The 20,816-nt window shown below is 35.4% G+C and overlaps 2 protein-coding genes across 7 annotated transcripts in view; one reads left to right on the top strand and one right to left on the bottom strand.

Annotated features, from left to right (window-relative positions):
* LOC127838009 (ribonuclease 3-like) overlaps window positions 1-20,816 on the bottom strand; it is a 521,860-nt gene that overhangs the window by 426,227 nt on the left and 74,817 nt on the right. The window lies entirely within an intron of this gene.
* Window positions 1-20,816, top strand: part of LOC127838010 (dynamin-1-like) — a 68,251-nt gene that overhangs the window by 1,447 nt on the left and 45,988 nt on the right. For all 6 annotated transcript variants that reach the window (XM_052365506.1, XM_052365507.1, XM_052365505.1 and 3 more), the window contains exons 2-5: window positions 13,708-13,781; window positions 14,274-14,423; window positions 15,757-15,960; window positions 16,746-16,844. In XM_052365506.1, the coding sequence (XP_052221466.1) occupies window positions 13,708-13,781; window positions 14,274-14,423; window positions 15,757-15,960; window positions 16,746-16,844 (527 nt within the window). The remainder of the gene's footprint in view (window positions 1-13,707; window positions 13,782-14,273; window positions 14,424-15,756; window positions 15,961-16,745; window positions 16,845-20,816) is intronic.

Here is a 20,816-nt window from a genome sequence, read left to right as displayed (position 1 = left end):
CATGTAAAAAACGTTTTCCTTCTGGAAATTGTGCTATTAATGCATTATATTATCAAAACATTTTTTTTTACACGTAAAGCGTTGTAACAAATTAATATACAATTCAAAACAAATATACCATAAGTATAAATGTTCCGTTAAATTTCCAAATGAGAATAAAAATTTATAATCCGAAACACACTTCCGATGTTTTATGTTAACACGACGTTTACAAATGCTTTCAATATAGTCATCATGTATATTTCCCGACAAAAGAGCGCGAAAATTATGCGGCAATGTACAAGGTCAAGGTATACGAGTGTGCAAGTATTGATTTTTTATACAAACTGTGTAGCGCAGAGAACATTGAATTCTGTTGATTTCGGTTAAATGTTTCTTTGGTATTTTTAAAACAGTTATATCGCCAACAATTTGATATTTCTTTTAAAGTCAATTCAAAACAAACACGCTGTATCCGTATCGTTACTGATAGAAGTAAAACATAATACCTTGACTTGTTTAATTTTTTTGTTGTGAGAGACCATCTGAGTAAACGTCGAAAAATATATCCAAACTGTTATTTTTTGCCAATGCCCTTTGATCCATTATCGCACTTAATTGGCAGCGCCATCCTGTTGTTTCTGTGATTGTCACATCTTTTCACAGTTTGAACACGTACAAAGAGTGCCAATAAGACACTTGAACAAACACTATCACCCGCTGGACAGTACACACTAAATAATCAAATGTTGAGGGCTTTTTGTTTTTGGCGTGAAAACCCAGAAAAATGCATGTACATTATACATCATTAGAATTTATTGAACTCTGCGAACACTAAGTGCTACGTTGATATACTCGTGTTTTTTTTCAGCAAAACAAACACAATGTTTAACGGCTTTAATATATAGGCAATGATGTAATAACAACAAATTATTTACCACGATGTCATAATAACATGTACTTAAAAATAGAACAGTAATGTATTTCCGATTTCCGGCTTATCAAGCATTGTGAATGTATGTACAACGCTCGGAAAGTAACGCAAGTAACACGGGTTATCCGCATTGGAGCCTGAAACAGAAAATAAATAAGTATAGCATATTTTAGTCCAAATAATTAGATGTAATCTACCGTTTACATTTAACCTTTAAATGAAAGTGTTACTTAAACAATTTCCCGTATCTTAAGGCGCGAATATTTTGCTAAACTCTGTTAACAAAAGGGCTACACGTTATAATTCTTAATGAAATGCAAAAATAAGTATTAACATAATTAATAACGTCAATTAACACACACGGTAGGATCAAAGTTTAAATGGAAAACTTATATCATATTTCTTGTAAATTACCAAATTATTAGTTTGTCGAAATCAAATACCATGTAGAGAAACAAGGTATTTATAACCGACCAATGACGAAACACTATGCAACTTTCAATTTACACAGTGCTACGCTACATGTATATTGCAACAATATGGAATTTGAACAGTGGTATTGTATTCGGGCCTGGAATATAATTGATTGTAAGTTTTAATAAACATTCTGCTAATGCAATTAGTTAAATAATGTTTACATGTTATGTTAAATAAATATTGCATGATCATTGTTCTGCGCTGTTATATTAATTTGGAGCCGTTAAAGCTTCCGACAATACTTCATCACGTTCATGTCGGAACGGGAGTATTTTAGCTAATACGCCCATTGCATACAACAACAACAAAAGCTTTATTATTGCAATATATAATGTAAGTGTATACATATAAATTATGTTACATGTACATGTAATGTAGTGTAACCCTTAATGTAAATCTCTTAAAAAGGTGAACCACGGCGGTTCGCGGTGATTCGCGCTGATTGCCTAACAGCGAGATACATCGCGCGACGGTCGCCGAGACATCACCCAAATTTTCTTGTCGCTCGGAATCACCGCAATTTGTCACTTTGCATTGATTGCGGTGATGCGAGAATCGCGGCAAAAATCACGGGTCGCGTAGTGTATCAATTACTGCATGCTTACTTCTTTTCTCATGGCTTTTTATTACCTGATAATCCAGTGTATTCCATTTTCAAAAGCAAATTCTAGTAAATATTGAGGATAAAAGTGCTCAAGAATTGAATGAATTTTGGAATATGTGACTATTTAAAGATTTAGTGAAATAAGGTCCAATCGGGACAGTGGTTTTCCATCTGAACACGCGTTAATCGCCTGATGTGCTATTGGCGTTTTGATACAAAAATAAATACACCCACAGTGATAATTTTAGAAATCAAAAGTATGTGTCCCAGGGACTCATAGGTATTAAATCTATGGGTCCCAGAGAAAAAGTATGGGCCCATCTATGAGCAGAAGAAAAACATAGTGGATCAGGGTATTTCAACATTTAAATGACATCACATGGCTATCTAGTCGCAATTAAACAGGAAACTTTAAAAGGCAACTCAACAATTTTATGACTAGATTATTTTCAAGACTCAAACAGGCCATTGTACATCACATTCACGCGTGTGTATTGCCACAAACAATAACCCCACTTGACCATTATAGTAGATGAGCAGTTTTACGTCAATACTTACATATCTAAACGACTGTAGCCATTAAGATGCAGCGTAATTAACATAAAAAGTTTCCACTTTAAAACAAAGCACTACGAGTTTTTATTCATCTTTCAAATTAAAATCCCATGCTTTCTCCGAGGAAGAATTACATGATTTCTTATTTTCGCATGTTTCACATGAAATGCACGAGGACTGTTAATTAGTTGCTAGAAAATTACAAAATCAGAAAAATATAGTGCTATGCAACCCATGCTCCATATCGTAATGACGCGTCCTATTGTTGAATACAAAATTAAGCTTTCCATTGACCCAGATTGTTGATTGCGCAATAGTAAAATGGTGGCCATTTTTGGTCGATTTGCAAGTTTTTTGGTCTTAAATATCAGTATCATAATTTATACACTTTTAGGATTGTGCGTCCGCGGGATGCATATATAGCAAATGTTTGTGTCCCCTGCGATTTCTATGCATACAGGATCAGAGCTCCAGATAAGGTTTTGTGAAATTAGTAACGGTACTGCCACTGACAGAAAGACAAGGAGTAACGCTTAAAATCAATTAGTACCTGTACTACCATATCCAAAAATACAGGTAGTACTGTACTACCCGTGTTCTTGGATATTGAAGGGTGTATAACTGACTTTACAGAAACATTTGCAGCAATTATAATAAATATATGTAGCTTCTTAAACAGTTATTGTATTAGGTTTTCCATTCTGAATTATGATGCAAATACAACTACACATTAAAACTCATGACTAATACTATTTCTTCATTTTTCTTGACAAGAAAACACAAGCAAACTAGTAAGCTAAGTAAATGAACACTTATTTCACTGTCTCATCCGTTTTCCATCGTGTTTTCTAACGTTTTAAGCCACCGATGCAATCAAATCGTTTAATATCGGGGCGATAATGTCTTTTTCTGGGTTTACCGATTTAATATCCGGATGGTTAGACGACACCGCATGTAGTCATTATATGACAACAAAGTGTTGTTTTGAACTGCTTTCGGTTAAGCCGGCATTCCATTGCGCGCAGACATATTGTTTTTGACGGATTTACAAGTTACAGGAAATCACGCGACAGAATAGACATTACGATATGAACCCAGTCTACAACTTTTCGGTAATTTAAATTAACGAAAAGCGCTGTGAGGTTAGTGACCAACAAATCATGCAGCGCTGACGCAGACGTATCGGTACGGCCAGATTTTTTTCGTAAATGCGCAAAATGGATATTAAAGTCGTTATTGTACGTCCAGTTTATAAAAATAAATGCGTAAATCTTCATGAAAAAGGCGTATTTACGGCTGTACGGCCCTTATCTGGAGCTCTGCAGGATGCAGGACGCAGACCTAAAATTATCCCTGCACCCAGACTTTCCTATGCTTACGCTGTACATGTACATGTCTGAATAATTTCTGCGCTCTTTTATTGAGACAAAGAGAAAACACGAAATACATAAAGAACTCTATATTTGAAGCTAGAATTTGTTATTAGCGCGTTAACATTGCAAATTGGAAGCAAGTTTCGGATTAAAATTTAATTATGCTCATTTGACAATTCAACAAAACATTTATTGTTGTGTGTAATGAATTAAAAAATAATTTGTTGAAACACATTACTAGTGGAATAAAATTAATGTTTTTACCATATTATACATGAAATGCACAATTTCCACAAGGATTAAATCCGGTAGTCATCATCAAGTCTTTTGAGTAACTTGCGGAGATTTCATCGTTTAGGTGTACAGTACAGGCACCGTGTACTTAAACAATTGCCACTCGCTGCGGTGTTCACCTCACTGTGTTTGCCTACCAATATGAACCCCGCGATGGGTGTCCAGATAAAATGTCGCGGGGGCTGTTTGCGATAAGGCGAACACCGCGAATCACCGCGGACCCATAATATCTACCACGGTGTTCATCGTGTTCGCTTAAAATAAAATAATTGAACATAAACGTACTGTATTGATCCCTTTCATTTAAAAGTGATAATGAATAATGTTTTTCACACCTATGCCCATGACAGTGTTTTCTGTCTTTTTAAACGCGGCATATAAAAGAAAATCGTGTTCGCACCTAGCTGCGCATACCGCACCCGGAGGAGTGTTAATTGCATGTTTGATTTTGCAATTAACAGTTTGATGCCATGGAAAACTCATCACAACTGATTGTAGTAATCGTATTATCCCGAGTCTCTGGATTCCACGATACATACGTGTCAATTGTCTCAATCGCAAACAAGCAACTTCTCCCATCTTTATCCATTAGTCGATAATCCCATAAATGCCCGATTTCCATTTTTAAACGCAAATAATTGAACATGAACGTATTGATCCCTTTCATTAAATTATAAGTGTTAATATTGATGACAAAAGTAAAGTATCAAATGAATTTCGGCATATGTTTCTATTTAAAGATTTGATGAAATAAGTGTCCAATCGGGACAAGGGTATTACTATTTGCGTACATGTAAATCACCTAATATGGTGTGCGCGCATCGTGTACAATTCATGTTCTGTTACAAATTGTAGCCACAAATAAATACATGTATATGCCCATGATATTTTCGTGTCCAGTTGTGTCTTGACAAAAAGCGCGCGAAAAAAGGCATGGGTGTTATTAATTTATACACACAAAACTGCGAAGAGCAGACAACATTGTAAAAGCTTCGTAGTGAATTTCCATTCAAGTATCACACATGTATCTCGCAAATGATTTGGAATTGGCATTTCCTCTGAATAAATAAAAGGCAAAAATGCTGTGTCATTATCATCTTTTAGTTCGTTCAATATTGCAACAATTATTGTACTGTATCTGATTGCACTTAAAGTGCCGTGTACAGTTCATGAATATTCTTTTTCAACGACCAATGAACAGCGTCATCTATATTTAGATTTCATTCAACATGTACAAGTCATTTTATGGAAATGAGGAGAAAGTTAAAGCGATTTTTCTAAAATAAACCAATGTTTTTTTAATTTAATTTGTTATAATAATTTATATTTTGTGTTGTCTGTGTACGTTTGTTTGGTTCTCTTAGCAAATCTTATGAAAATTAATATCGTAATTGTAAATGTAAAAGCAAGTCCTGTTTCCGAGATCATGTACGAGAATTGCTTCGATGTTTACTGACATGTACATGTACAATCATTGTTTTGACAGATGACACGAGCTAATCTAAAGTTTGTGTTTCGTAATACATAGGATATTTGATTTTCGGTGCTTGTTTGGGAAATAAAACAAAGACGCAGTCGGTGGTTTTCTATAGGCCTTTTGTACTGACCAACATAATAATTAATAGTGCACGTGCTTATTTAACATTTAGGGATAAGAAACACGGGTTCTAGACACTTTGGAAGAAAGAACAGGCGTTTTTGTTTAAGTACACAGTGCCTGTACTGTACTCTGTAGGGTCACAAAGCCAACAAACGGTCACAAAACCACACACTTATGGCAATTACGTTCATAAATTAATCTTGTTCTTAAGTTTAAGATGGTGTTAATTGAAATGTCTGTTTTAAGGATTGTCATTGTGTTATTCATACGTAATTATAATAGTCAAAATCAGTCCACAAAATTTTCCTCCTATCAGACTTCACCTCAGTCACACCCCTGTATCTGCTGTTACCGTCTTTTTGTTGTTTTGACAAAAGCCACTTCAGTCTGTAAGATTATAGGATGTAGTTATTTGGATTAAGAAAAAAAATGTCAGCTTTTATGAAAATGTTTGATTACGAAGTAAATGTTTTACAAGTTAGCATTAAGGTTTCGAAAAATGCTCATAACTTCAATCAAAGTGTTTATCGGGGGCATATGTCATCCTATGGAGACAGCTCTTGTTGCATTTCTTTTTCTTGAGATTTGCCATAGTTTCATGAAACTTGGTTTGAATGGTTGTCCCAGTGATATCAATATCCAGTTTGAAAGATTGTGAACACTATAGAAGTCACGCTTATCGCTCAATCTGCATGAAACCTGCGCAGAACATATGAGTCGCGTTCTGAGAAAACTGGGCTTAATGTATGTGCGTTAAGTGTCATCCCAGATTAGCCTGTGCAGTCTGCACAGGCTAATCAGGGACAACACTTTCCGCCTAAACTGGAATTTTGCTAAGAAGAGACTTCATTTAAACGAAAATGTCATAATAGCGGAAAGCGTCTTCCCTGATTAGCCTGTGCAGACTGCACATGCTAATCAGGGACAACACTTTACACACATGCATTATGCCCAGTTTTCTCAGAACACGACTCATTTGTCCCCAGGATAGTTCAAAACTCTATTGCATGAGGCAGTGATTAAGCATGTCAGCAAATTTGCTTTGAAGGGTTGTTGAAACAGGTTTGTGGGACAATGTTTGGAATTGGTTTGCAGCTTCATGAATAGTTCCAACCACTTACAAGACCATCTTACGTAGCAAAACGTCTTACCATAAAAATTAGTGCTGCAACAATACGCCAAAAACCCTATTGCAATATATTGTCAATTCAAAAACCCGTATTGCAATATATCGCAACATATTGCTAACTTGAACCAGAATTATAAATTGCCAATTACCCGATAATCCCGTACATTCCAGTTTTATAGCAAATTCTGGTAAATATTTACTATAAATGTGCTCAAGAATTACAAGAAACACAAACATTTGCTAATTATCTTAGGTATCAAATACATTTTGGCATTTGTTACTATTTAAAGATGTGATAAAATCACGTCCAACCTGGGCGTTTTTTTCCCCACTGAACACACGTAAATCACCTAATGTGATGTTCCCGCTTTTATACAACACAAAATACACCCATACTTTCCATGCGACGTTCTACATGTCTGCATAATTTTCGCGCGCTTTTTATTGAGACAAAATATAAAGCACTTTTTATTTGAAGCTAGAATTTTGTATTGGCGCGTTTGCATAAAAATTTGGAAGCGTGTTTTCGAAATTCAGATTACAAATTTAATAATGCTCAATTCAGAATTGAACGAAACATTTACAGTTGTGCGCAATTAATTCAACGATAATCTGTTCACAAGCATCGAACAAATACTCCCATGTAACAACGCTACTCCGTATAATACACTTTTTAGAATGCTATATTTTTACGTAAAAATTTGTTTACACCGCTTTGTTTTGTTTACCTTGATATCATTATTTCGGATGGCTTATCTGGATAAAATGTGAATACATTTTTGTAAAATGTTTGTACCGGTATGATGAAAATCGTATCGCAATACAATATGCGTATTGCGTATTGCAATATATACCGATATACCGGTATATTGTTGCAGCACTAATAAAAATACATAATTAATGAGATGGACAATCAGTATTCATACCTGTGTTAATCAGGATATCATTGTGAATGTGATCATAATTTACCAATTGATTTTCTACAAAACAAGTAGCACTAGTAACACACCCTAAACGTTTTGACTGATCAATAAGCAAGAACAGTGCTCCTTTCATATTTGTACAGCCATCATGTCTTGTGAAATCCTCTGATAGTTGGTATTGGGGAAAATATTTCCACAGCAATAATCAATACAAAACAGTGGGTCCTCCATGATTCTCTTTTAAGTCTGAAGTCTGGAATTTCCCAATTTTTTCTTGCTCCGTACCTTGGTCAATAAAACTTATTCAATATTAACAGTGTTTGCGCATGACAGATGTGCAGTCTGAGAGAAGTTTAAATACTTTAAATAAATGTTTGTTACAGAAAATCAGGACCCTCATGTTGATGTGAAGCAGGGGTGCGATTTCTCCTCTTTTCAGCTGATTTTCTCCTTTTCATTGTCAAACTTTTTATGCCCCCGGATCGAATGATCGGGGTATATTGTTTTTGGCCTGTCTTTCTGTCTTTCTGTCTGTCATTCTGTGGAAAACTTTAACTTTGGTTAAACTTTTGCCATAACTTTTGCAATATTGAAGGTAGCAACTTGATATTTGGCATGCATGTGTATCTCATGGAGCTGCACATTTGAGTGGTGAAATGTCAAGGTCCTCCTTCAAGGTCAAAGGCCAAATATATGGCTTCAAAGCAGTGCAGTAGTGGGCATTGTGTTTCTGACAAACACATCTCTTGTTATGCTCCCCGAAAATATTTTCAGTGGATCATATAGTTGCCAGTTTGTAGTTCCGTACTTCCTTACTTCCTTCCTTCCTTCCTTCCTTCCTTCCTTCAGTCACACTTTTGCTACCGTTTCTCATAGCACCTTCAAAACTTTACCAATCGCTTTCATATTTGGCATGTAGGTTCCTTGCGTGGACCTCTACCTTTTGATGAGGCTTGAGGTCACAGGGGTCAAGGTCACCGAGGCTAATAATAGACTTGCTTCTGTCACACTTTTGCTACCATTTCTCATAGCGCCTTCATAACTTAACCAATCGCTTTCATATTTGACATGTAGGTACCTTGCATGGACCTCTACCTTTTGATGAGGTTTGAGGTCACTGGGTCAAGGTCATCGAGGCTAATAATAAACTTCCTTCTGTCACACTTTTGCTACCGTTTCTCATAGCGCCTTCAATACTTAACCAATCGCTTTCATATTTGGCATGTATGTACCTTGCATAGACCTCTACCTTTTGATGAGGTTTGAGGTCACAGGGGTCAAGGTCACCGAGGCTAATAATAGACTTCCTTCTGTCACACTTTTGCTACCGTTTCTCATAGCGCCTTCAATACTTAACCAATCGCTTTCATATTTGGCATGTAGGTACCTTGCATGGACCTCAACCTTTTGATGAGGTTTGAGGTAACAGGGGTCAAGGTCACCAAGGCTAATAATAGACTGCCTGCTGTCACACTTTTGCTACCGTTTCTCATAGCGCCTTCAATACTTTACCAATCGCTTTCATATTTGGCATGTAGGTACCTTGCATGGACCTCTACCTTTTGATGAGGTTTGAGGTCGCTAGGTCAAGGTCACCGAGGCTAATAATATATATTTTTAGGTGTTTATTAACACATACATTGACAAAGCGCATCATAGGGGAGCATCCATCAGTTTCACTGATATTCTTGTTTTATAAATAGTTATTAACTTAACTGGATCTATGTACAAATGAAGAGTTTAGTTGAAGCATAAGGGGGTAGGGCATTTTCCTCCTCTGAGGTGGTTCTAAAATCACACTCCAGTGAAGTACATGTATTGAGCAGACAACTGTCATTCTGGTATGAAATAAGTACTTTTTACTGAGAACATGTGTAAAAATGGACTCAGATCTTAAGCTTGATTTAAGTTCATATGGGTCTGTTTGATGTGTAAAGATGTGCTAGAAAAATATCCTTGGTCTTGATTACATATTAAATTATCATTTGTCTTGAGGGATTTCAATTGAAGCAGAATTCTGATATTTGATGAAAGCATTTTGCAATTTTCTCAGTACTTTAATTGTGCAAATTATCTGCCTTGCATCTGTTTGATGCAAATGTTACCAGAAAGCTAAATCAATAATATTTGTTAGATAGTGAAAATTGAGTTGAATCTCATAGTATTGATTAAAATGTATACGAAGTAATGTTTACAAGAATTAAAAAAAAATATTCTAAAAAAATAACTGTGGTTCTGTATTTTGGCCTGATTAATTTTTATCTGACCCCTGAACTTTTAAAGCATGGGGTCATTTAAATATTTTTTAGCTCACCTGTCACGAAGTGAAATGGTGAGCTTATGTGACAGTGTGATGTCCGGCGTCCGTTGTGTGTGCTAGTGTGCGTGCGTCCGTCAACAATTTGTTTGTGTAGACAGTAGAGGTCACAGATTTCATTCAATCTATATGAAATTTGGTCAGAAAGTTTATCTTGATGAAATCTGGGATGGGATTGTATTTGGGTCATCTGGGGTCAAAAACTAGGTCACTAGGTCAAAAATTCGGTCACATAATAGGTCAAATAATAGAAAAATCTTGTGTAGACAATAGAGGTCGCAGTTTTCATCCAATCTTTATGAAATTTGGTCAGAATGTTTATCTTGATGAAATCTGGGTTGGGATTGTATTTGGGTCATCTGGGGTCAAAAACTAGGTCACTAGGTCAAAGTATTGAACAATCATCAACAATTTGTTTGTGTAGACAGTAGAGGTCACAGTTTTCATCCAATGTTTATGAAATTTGGTCAGAATGTTAATCTTGATAAAATCTGGGTTGGGATTGTTTTTGGGTCATCTGGGGTCAAAAACTAGGTCACAAGGTCAAAAACTAGGTCAAATAATAGAAAAACCTTGTGTAGACGATAAAGGTCACAGTTTTCATCCAATCTTTATGAAATTTGGTCAGAATGTTTATCTTGATGAAATCTGGCTTGGGAATGTATTTGGATCATCTGGGGTCAAAAACTAGGTCACTAGGTAAAAAACTAGGTCAAATAATAGAAAAACCTTGTGTAGACAATAGAGGTCGCAGTTTTCATCCAATCTTTATGAAATTTGGTCAGAATGTTTATCTTGATGAAATCTGGGTTGGGATTGTATTTGGGTCATCTGAGATCAAAAACTAGGTCACTAGGTCAAATGATAGAAAAACTGTCAACATTTTGTTTGTGTAGACAGTAGAGGTCGCAGTTTTCATCCAATCTTTATGAAATTTGGTCAGAATGTTTATCTTGATGAAATCTGGGTTGGGATTGAATTTGGGTCATCTGGGGTCAAAAACTAGGTCGCTAGGTCAAAAACTAGTTCACTAGTCGAAATAATAGAAAAACCTTGTTTAGACAATAGAGGTTGCAGTTTTCATACAATCTTTATGAAATTTGGTCAGAATGTTTATCTTGATGAAATCTGGTTTGGGATTGTATTTGGGTCATCTTGGGTCAAAAACTAGGTCACTAGGTCAAATAAGGGAAAAACCTTGTGTAGACAATAGAGGTCACAGTTTTCATCCAATCTTCATGAAATTTGGTCAGAATGTTTGTCTTGATGAAATCTGGGTTTGGATTGTATTTGGGTCACCTGGGGTAAAAAACTAGGTCAATAGGTCAAATATTAGAAAAACCTTGTGTAGACAATAGAGGTCACAGTTTTCATCCAATCTTTATGAAATTTGGTCAGAATGTTAATCCTAATGAAAACTGGGTTGTATTTGGTTAGTCAGGTGAGCGATTCAGGGCCATCATGACCCTCTTGTTTAAAAATCTATTTAAGTCCCATTTGAGAAGGTAATTCATCTTAAGATCTAAAATAAAATAGACATTGATTATTGAATCAAGTATGGTGCATTTTTCATGGAAAGTTATAATTGCTTTAGCAGTGTTTTGTCCACATAAATATAACTAGATGGGCTGTTTCCTGTTTTGAACAAGGCACATCATCATCATTAAGCTAGTGCTGAGTGGAGAGCATGTACTTAAAGATGTTCAAAAATGCCAAAAGTCCTTGTGATTTAAAATGTTAAATCCTGGCCTTGATATTTTCCTGAAATAAAGTAGTATTTATAGTATTATATATTACAACAATCATATTTGCGTTTATCACACATCTCTTTATGTAGTGGAAGAGATGTATTGGTAATCGTTTTAGTGTGTATTTAAGATTTGAATATCAGCATTTTATTTCACTGTCTTAAACTAACGCATTGATATGAATGAGGAAAGTGAAATATTTTAATTGGCACATGTAGTGCCTTAAATCATTTTTAGCTGGGCTGTCTTGGGAGAAAACCCGAGGTATTGTCATAGCCAGCTCCTCGTCGACCATCAAGCGTCTGCTGTCCGGCGTCCGCCGTCCACCGTGCTAAAACCTTAACATTGGCTCTAAAATCAAAGTGCTTCCACCTACAACTTTGAAACTTCATATGCACATGTAGATGCACCTTGATGAGTTCTACATGCCACACCAATTTTTGGGTCCCTAGGTCAAAGATAAAGGTCACTGTGAACTCTTAAAAAAAAAATTCAGACAACATTTCATTTTTTCAAAACTGCACCCACAGCCAAGCGTTGGCACCCGTGAAAACATGTCCATGCGTGCCTAACACAGTTTAGAAATACAGTCAAAATGATAAAAAAAACTGTCCCTGTTACAGAAAAAGTAGTGAAAATTTCTTATTATGCTAAAAGTACAAAATAATTAATGTATGGACAGAACATTACATGAATACATCCAGAACATGAAATAAACAGTTTTGGATGAGAACATCAAAATGATATCCATTCCAAGCTTGATGCCTTATCAAGTTGTTCAAAGCTGAATACAATTAACCACTCAGTCCTATATATCTTGTGCACTTAAATGTGCTTTTCAAACTGTTACTGATAGTGCACATGAGCATATTATTATATTACCATCCCCAGAGAGGCTTATCAGCTGATAACAGGAGAAAACCAATAAAATATAGCACCACTTCAACTAAAATCGGTCTTTCATATACGTTTTTAAAGATATGATTATCATTCAAAGTTATTTAACCCTTTGCATGCTGGGAAATTTGTCGTCTGCTAAAATGTCTTCTGCTGAATTTCTAAAATTAGCATTTTCTTCGATTTTTTTCAAAGAACACTATCAGAATAGCAAACAGTTTGGATGCTGATGAGACGTCACGTTCTGTGGCGTCTCATCTGGATCCAAACTGTTTGCAAAGGCCTTCGAAATTCGGTTCCAGCACTGAAAGGGTTAAACTGGTTATACAATTACCTTTCACGTGATATAAATATTATTGTGATGTTTATTTATTTCGATTTTATATAGCCTATTAATTAATAGGCATATGTGGATTTGTAGAAATATGAGTCAGTACTTTTCATATACTTTTACTGCTGCTTCTGATTTTCCTCATGCCAGCAAAGTGTCCCCCATTGACAATTTTCTGTCTCAGGTTTTGAACATAGTTGAAAGCCCTGGTAATTAGATTTAGGTATGCGGGCATGCAGACTGATAGTGTCAAACAGGTTACAATAATGTATCTTTTGCCACCCTTATTTAACCCTTTATGAAACGTATTTTCATGCTTTGTAGGCCATTAGAAAGTTATATTGAATTTTAGAACTTTCTTACTAGATTCAAGTTTTTAAGGCTTCAACTCCAAACCTTAGATACTGATGAGCAGCAAACTTTCCCAAACTTTTTTATTTCAGAGTTCAGAACTTCATTTTGAGAAGGAGAAACATATTTGCATATATTCTATAGATCTAATGCATTTGTGTGTTTCTTTTATCAGCTGCTTTTATTTATTTGCAGGGATTTTCTACCAAGAGGAAGTGGTATTGTGACCAGACGTCCATTGGTCTTGCAGTTAATCAACTCAAACACAGGTAAAATGCTTGTATTTGCTTACTAGAAATTAAATAACTCGCCCACTGCAAAAATGTTTGCCTGCAGGGAGAGTGCACCTGTTATTTGGATTCCTGGTGCATATTTCATTAACTTTTTTAGTGCTGGAACCAAATTTTGAAGGCCTTTGCAAACAGTAAGGATCCATACTGTTTGCTATTCTGATAGTATTCTTTAAAAAAATACGAAGAAAATGCTAATTTTAGAAATTAAGCAGACGACATTTTAGCAGACGACAAATTTCCCAGCATGCAAAGGGTAAACTCATTGTTCTTATTGAAGAATACTGTAATAAGGGATGTTTAATGCCAAGTTTGAGCATTGAGTTCATTTAGAACATCACAGTTTTAAAGATATTTGTGTTTCTTTTACTTATGTCCAATAAATTGTTTTTTAATAAGAAGTGGGGTTTTGTTGCAGAAAGGCTCATGTAAATTTTTATGTAATAAATGATCATGTATATTGTCACACAGAATATGCCGAGTTCATTCATCAGAAGAATAAGAAGTATGTGGACTTTGATCAAGTACGGAAAGAGATTGAGGCGGAGACAGACCGTGTTACCGGTAGCAACAAGGGCATCTCCAACATTCCAATCAACCTGAGGGTCTACTCACCACACGGTATGTTGTGCAATAAAACAGAGGTATATTACAGGGGTGTCAATTTTCGGGATTATTCCGTAAATCCGGATTTGAGCCGTCCAGGGTTGATTTTAAGTTGAATATAAATCCAATGAGTTTGTTTAAGGGGGGTGGGGTAGGGACAAAATTCTTTTAGTGCGGGATCATTTCAGAACGAATATTGTTATAGCATCGTGGGCCCTCTCTTCCCTTTACCTACGGCCTCAGACTCTCGGCCTAATTTTCCGGATTTCAAATTTGGGACGATTGACACCCCTGATATTACACAATCAGCCTGGTTTTCTACGGTATTTTGTGCAATCAATGTGAAGTCTACTTACCCTACATGTAGGTTGTGGAAACTGCCTGAGGGTCTACTCACCACACTGTGTGTTACACAATCAACCTTGGGGTGTTCTTTACATAAATGCGATATACTGCTTGGTTAATCTGTCCCTATAACAACCTTTTTTTTCAACCCTATGAACACGGTACATGTAATACTTATTTTATCAACAAGTGTTCAAATGGCGTCATTTTTGGGTGCAAATAAAAAAGACGTTACCTTTCATATGTCAATAGCCAGATAATATCATTGACTTCTTAAACTTTAACAACATGATGTTTGACGATGATGTAGTCAAGAAAAGTTTGGTCAGCCAGCTGATTGCACATAGAGAGTGTTAAAATAACAGCTTAACATCTGATGACTGTACAATAGTTCTGTTCACCTGTTTATTCACAGTGTTGGTTTTTTTTGCCAAATTTAGGGCCGAAATTTCAGCCCCATTCCCCCAAAAATTTTCATCAAAAATAGTTTTTATGCTCCCGGTAGGGTGGCATATAGCAGTTGAACTGTCAGTCTGTGCGTCTGTCCGAAAACTTTATTATTGGCCATATTGGCATGCATGTGTATCTCATGGAGCTGTACATTTTGAGTGGTGAAAGGTCAAGGTCATCCTTGAAGGTCAAAGGTCAAGTATATGGCTTCAAAGCGGCGCAGAAGGGGGCATTGTGTTTCTGACAAACACATCTCTTGTTTTCCCCCTATGACAAGCTAAAATTCCCAATGAAGGTTTAACAAAAATTGGAAGAAATATCAAATAAAATACATCAGAATATTTAGATAATCTCTTATCAATCTATACAAGTTGAAGTATGTAAGAAAAATATTGAAAAACACTTTAATCCTCAATATTAAAGTATTTGTAAGCAAAAACAATAACAACACTAATTTCCAATTTTGTTGTTGAAACCTCATGATTTTTCCCATTGCAAATGGCCCAAAATGATGTGAAAAACCCACTGATCATTGTCAACTCCCATTTTCCAGTCTTGAACCTGACACTGATCGACCTGCCGGGCCTGACAAAGGTTCCTGTCGGTGACCAGCCAGCCGACATCGAGGCACAGATCCGCAACATGCTCCTGGAGTTCATCACAAAGGAAAGCTGCCTCATTCTGGCAGTGAGTCCGGCTAACTCGGATCTCGCAAACTCAGACGCTCTGAAGATCGCCAAAGAAGTAGACCCTGGCGGTAAGTCTTGGACTGTATTACCCCCCCCCCATTGGTGCAAAAAGGTACCATGTGAAATTGAACTTAGAAGGCACATGGTACCTTTTTGCACCAATTGGGTGAAATTTTGTCAGGAAAAATGTAAAATTAGACTTATTACTTAGAATACTACAATTGCTTTTGTTAACAAAGTATTATATTAAGTTATTTGTAAGCTTATAATCTGTCCTTTTTTTACAAATACAAGATAAATACCTTTTTTTACAAATACAAGATAAATACCTGTCTGTTGATTATTCGTTTAAGGAAAAAAAAGTAAAAATACTGATTATATAATATGGCAACTTAATTACCAGAGTGATATTCATGATCATGGTTCACTATTGCCAATGAACATTTAAAAAAATCTGCATTTGAAATGAATTGAAATGAAAACCTGTCTAACTGACTCTCTATGTGATAATTGTATATGAATAAAAACTATTATATTTCTTCTATATCAATGCTGGTTCCATTGGTATGACATTATGTTTGATATTTACACTCAATTTAAACCTTTTGTTTGATATTTCGTGTGATTTTTTCACAGGACTATGCACCATTAGTGTGATATTTTCTTCGATTTCAATGCAGTGTCTATTCATGTGATATTTTTTTTGATATTTACACTCAATTTAAACCTCTTGTGTGATGCTTTGTGTGATTTGGATTTGTTTACAGGACTGCGCACCATTGGTATGATATGTTTTGTGATATTTAAACATAATAGAAACCTCTGGTGTGATATTTGTGTGATTTGTTCACAGGACTGCGCACCATTGGTGTGATCACTAAACTTGACCTGATGGATGATGGCACAGATGCTAGGGAGATCCTTGAGAACAAGCTTCTACCATTGCGCAGAGGTAACAAGTGATTTCAGTGCTTGATGTTCAGAGATTTTATATGAGTGATATTAGTGCTTTGATGCTAAATGATATCAGTACTTTGATGACCAGTGATATTAGTGCTTTGATGCTAAGTGATATCAGTACTTTGATGACCAGTGATATCAGTACTTTGATGACCAGTGATATCAGTGCTTTGATGACCAGTGCTATCAGTGCTTTGATGTTCAGAGATATTGCTTTGATGTTCAGAGATATTAGTGCTTTGATGTTCAGTGATTTCAGTGCTTTGATGTTCAGAGACATTATTGCTTTGATGTTCAGAGATTTTATTGCTTTGATGTGCAGTGATTTTAGTGCTTTGATGCTAAGTGATTTCAGTGCTTTGATGTTCAGTTATTTCAGTGCTTTGATGTTTAGTGATCTCTGTGCTTTGATGTTCATTGATATCAGTGCTTTGATGTTCATTGATATCAGTGCTTTGATGTACATTGATATCAGTGCTTTGATGTTTAGTGATATCAGTGCTTTGATGTTCAGTGATTTCAGTGCTTTGATGTTCAGTGATTCAGTACTTTGATGTTCTCTGATTTCAGAACTTTGATATTCAGTGAAATATCTGCTTAAATGTTCTATGATATAAGTTAATTGACATCCAGAGATTTCAGTACTTTGATGTTAAGTGTCATCAGTGCTTTGTTGTTCTATGATATCAGAACTTTGATGTTCAGTGATAGCGATGGCTCCATGTTCTACGATATTAGTGCTTTGATGTTTAGTGTTATTATTACAGTTATGTTCAGTTATTGAAGAGCATAGATGTTCAGTGGTATCAATTGTTCAATGTTTTATGATGTCCTTGTTGTGATGTTCAGTGGTATTAGTCCTCAAATGTTTAGTGACATCAGTACTTTAATGTTCAGTGATATCTGTGCTTTGATGCTCTAATATATCAATGCTTTGATGTTCTAAGGTATACGTCCTTTTATTTTAAGTGATATTTGTTCAGAGATGTTGAGTGTTATCAGTGCTTTGATATTCAGTTATATCAGTGTTTTGATCTATAAATCAATTTGGTCACAAGTGGTTATATCCAGTTAGTTAAGTCATGGTTTCAAACTACAATTATTTCACAGAAATAAACAGTTTAATAGGATACATGGTGTACATTAATATTAGGTAAGGGAATAAACTTTAAAGGGTCAGTAACAAGGAGTGTAACTTATAATATCATTTATAACATGACCTACGCTCCAGGAGTGAAATAATTTAATGCTCAATTTTGTTTATTACACAGGTGTTATTACACTAGTTATATAACTGTAAAATGATGTCATTTTTTTGACGAAATGACGTCATTATTCCAGCAAATTTCTTCAGTTTAACTCTTTTACAATGTGAATAAACGGTGAAAAGAGCATAAAATAAAAAGAAAATTTGTTGGTCATGTTATAAATAGAATCTTAGATTCGTGGTCATTTTGTATGGAATTTATTAAACTCGTCATCTAAATAAAGATAAAAACTCGGCAATCCTCATTTTTTGCTCATCTATTAAAAAAATAAATAATTATGAGCTATTGTCATCACCTTGACATCGGCCTCGGCATCCGGCTAAGTTTTGCGTTTAGGTACACTTTTCTCATAACGTATCAATGCTATTGCATTCAAACTTGGTACACTTACTTAATATCATGAGGGGAATGGGCAGGCAAAGTTAGATAACTCTGGCTTGCATTTTGACAGAATTATGAGCCCTTTTTATAATTAGAAAATTGAAAATTTTGGTTAAGTTTTGTGTTTAGGTCCATTTTATTCCTTAAGTATCAAAGCTATTGCATTCATACTTGCAACACTTACTAACTATCATAAGGGGCCTGTGAAGGCAAAATTATGTAACTCTGACTGGCATATTGACAGAATTATGTGCCCTTTTTATACTTAGAAAATTGAAAATTCTGTTAAGTTTTGTGTTTAGGTCCACTTTTTTCCTAAAGTATCAAAGCTATTGCTTTCATACTCGCCACACTTACTAACTATTGTAAGGGAACTGTACAGGCAAAGTTATGTAACTCTGACTGGCATTTTGACGGAATTATGGGCCCTTTGATACTTGAAAATTTAGTTAAGTTTTGTGGTTTGGTCCACTTTACCCCTAAAGTATAATAGATATTGCTTTCATACTTGGAACACACGCAAACTATCATAAGGGGACAGTAAAGGACAACTTGCATAACTCTGGTTGTTAATTTTACGGAATTATGACCCTTTTTGACTTAGTAACTTTGAATATATGGTTACATTTTGTGTTTAGATCCACTTTACTTCCTAAGTATCAAGGCTATGGTTTTTAAACTTTAAATACTTTCATGCATACCACAATTGACTCCGTCCAAACCATCCCCCCCCCCCCCCCTAGGGTCTCTAGGGTGGCATATAGCAGTTGAACTGTGCATCAGTATGCAGAGCTCCAGATAAGGTTTTGTGAAATTCTTAACGTTACTACCCGATCTTATAAAATAATTCTTAACTCTGAAATTTTATTCTTAACGTTACTACTAAGTTTTGGAAAATAATTCTTAACTTTTCTAAATGACCTAAAAATAAATAATAATGGTTATTTTCATGCAAAAAATCAAAATAAACATACAAGCAACTTTATTTATACGAGTTCAACAGTGTCTAGTCAGTATTATACAATTTTATTTTTTAAATACCTTCATATGCCCAAATTGTGCTTACATTGCATGCCTTCGATGAATTTTTATATATTTCACAATTAAAACGGGTCACCCCTATCAATCTTTTAAACGATTAGCCACGGGCATTGTCCCTTTCACTCGTTCAATGTTTTTTTTTGTTAAAGTTTGGACCCGTCGTGTCGCTTTTTTTTATAGCTTTTTCCGACTGTGTCGGCAACTGAACATACAACATCGTATAAGATCTTTTCATCTTTTCTATAATGTCTTTCTTAACATTCAACTTCGGCTCACTTTGCGTAAAATATGTTAAAGCGTGTTTTTGCACGCTTTGCAGTTTTTAAAGACGCTCTCTGGGTGCCGCCATTGTTTTTGACAGAGAGACTGTACACGCCTCTTTTATTGGAAAAAATGCGCTTTGTTAAACAAACCCGATAACCATTCTATATAAGCACCGAAAAGATCTTTAATACGCGAAATTCTATAAAAAAAATCAATACGAACCGATGTAAAAATAATATTCGTAACTTGATTTTGTAATTCTTAATGATACGACAAGATTTTAAAATAAATACTTAATGGACTTGAAAATAATTCGTAATTACGAAAATACGACCCTTATCTGGAGCTCTGGTATGTCAGTCAGTCTGTCTGTCCTTCCAAAAAAAACTTTAACATTTGCCATAACTTTTTCACTTTTTAAGGTAGCAACTTGATATTTGGCATGCATGTGTATCTCATGGAGCTGCACATTTTGAGTGGTGAAAGGTCATGGTCAAGGTCATCCTTCAAGGTCAAATGTCAAATTTATGGTGTCTGTCCGTCCGGAAACTTGAACATTGGCCATAACTTTTTCAATATTGAAGATAGCAACTTGATATTTGGCATGCATGTGTATCTCATGAAGCTGAACATTTTGAGTGGTGAAAGGTGAAGGTCATCCTTCAAGGTCAAATGTCAAATATATGGCGTCTGTCCGTCCGAAAACTTTAACATTGGCCATTACTTTTTTAATATTGAAGATAGCAACTTGATATTTGGCATGCATGTGTATCTCATGAAGCTGCACATTTTGAGTGTTGGAAGTTAAAGGTCAAGGTCATCCTTCAAGGTCAAATTTAAAAATAATAAATTCAAGCGGCGTTCTCATGAAGCTGCACATTTTGAGTGGTGGAAGTTCAAGGTCATCCTTCAAGGTCAAGGTCATCCTTAATGGTCAAAGGTAAAAAAACAAATAAGATTGTTCAATGCGGCGTTATCATGAAGCTGCACATTTTGAGTGGTGGAACTTC

This window comes from Dreissena polymorpha, chromosome 7 (genome assembly GCF_020536995.1).
Source record: "Dreissena polymorpha isolate Duluth1 chromosome 7, UMN_Dpol_1.0, whole genome shotgun sequence".
NCBI lineage: Eukaryota > Metazoa > Mollusca > Bivalvia > Myida > Dreissenidae > Dreissena > Dreissena polymorpha.
Note: the sequence above shows the minus strand (reverse complement) of the source record. Positions and strands in the feature narration are given on the sequence as shown.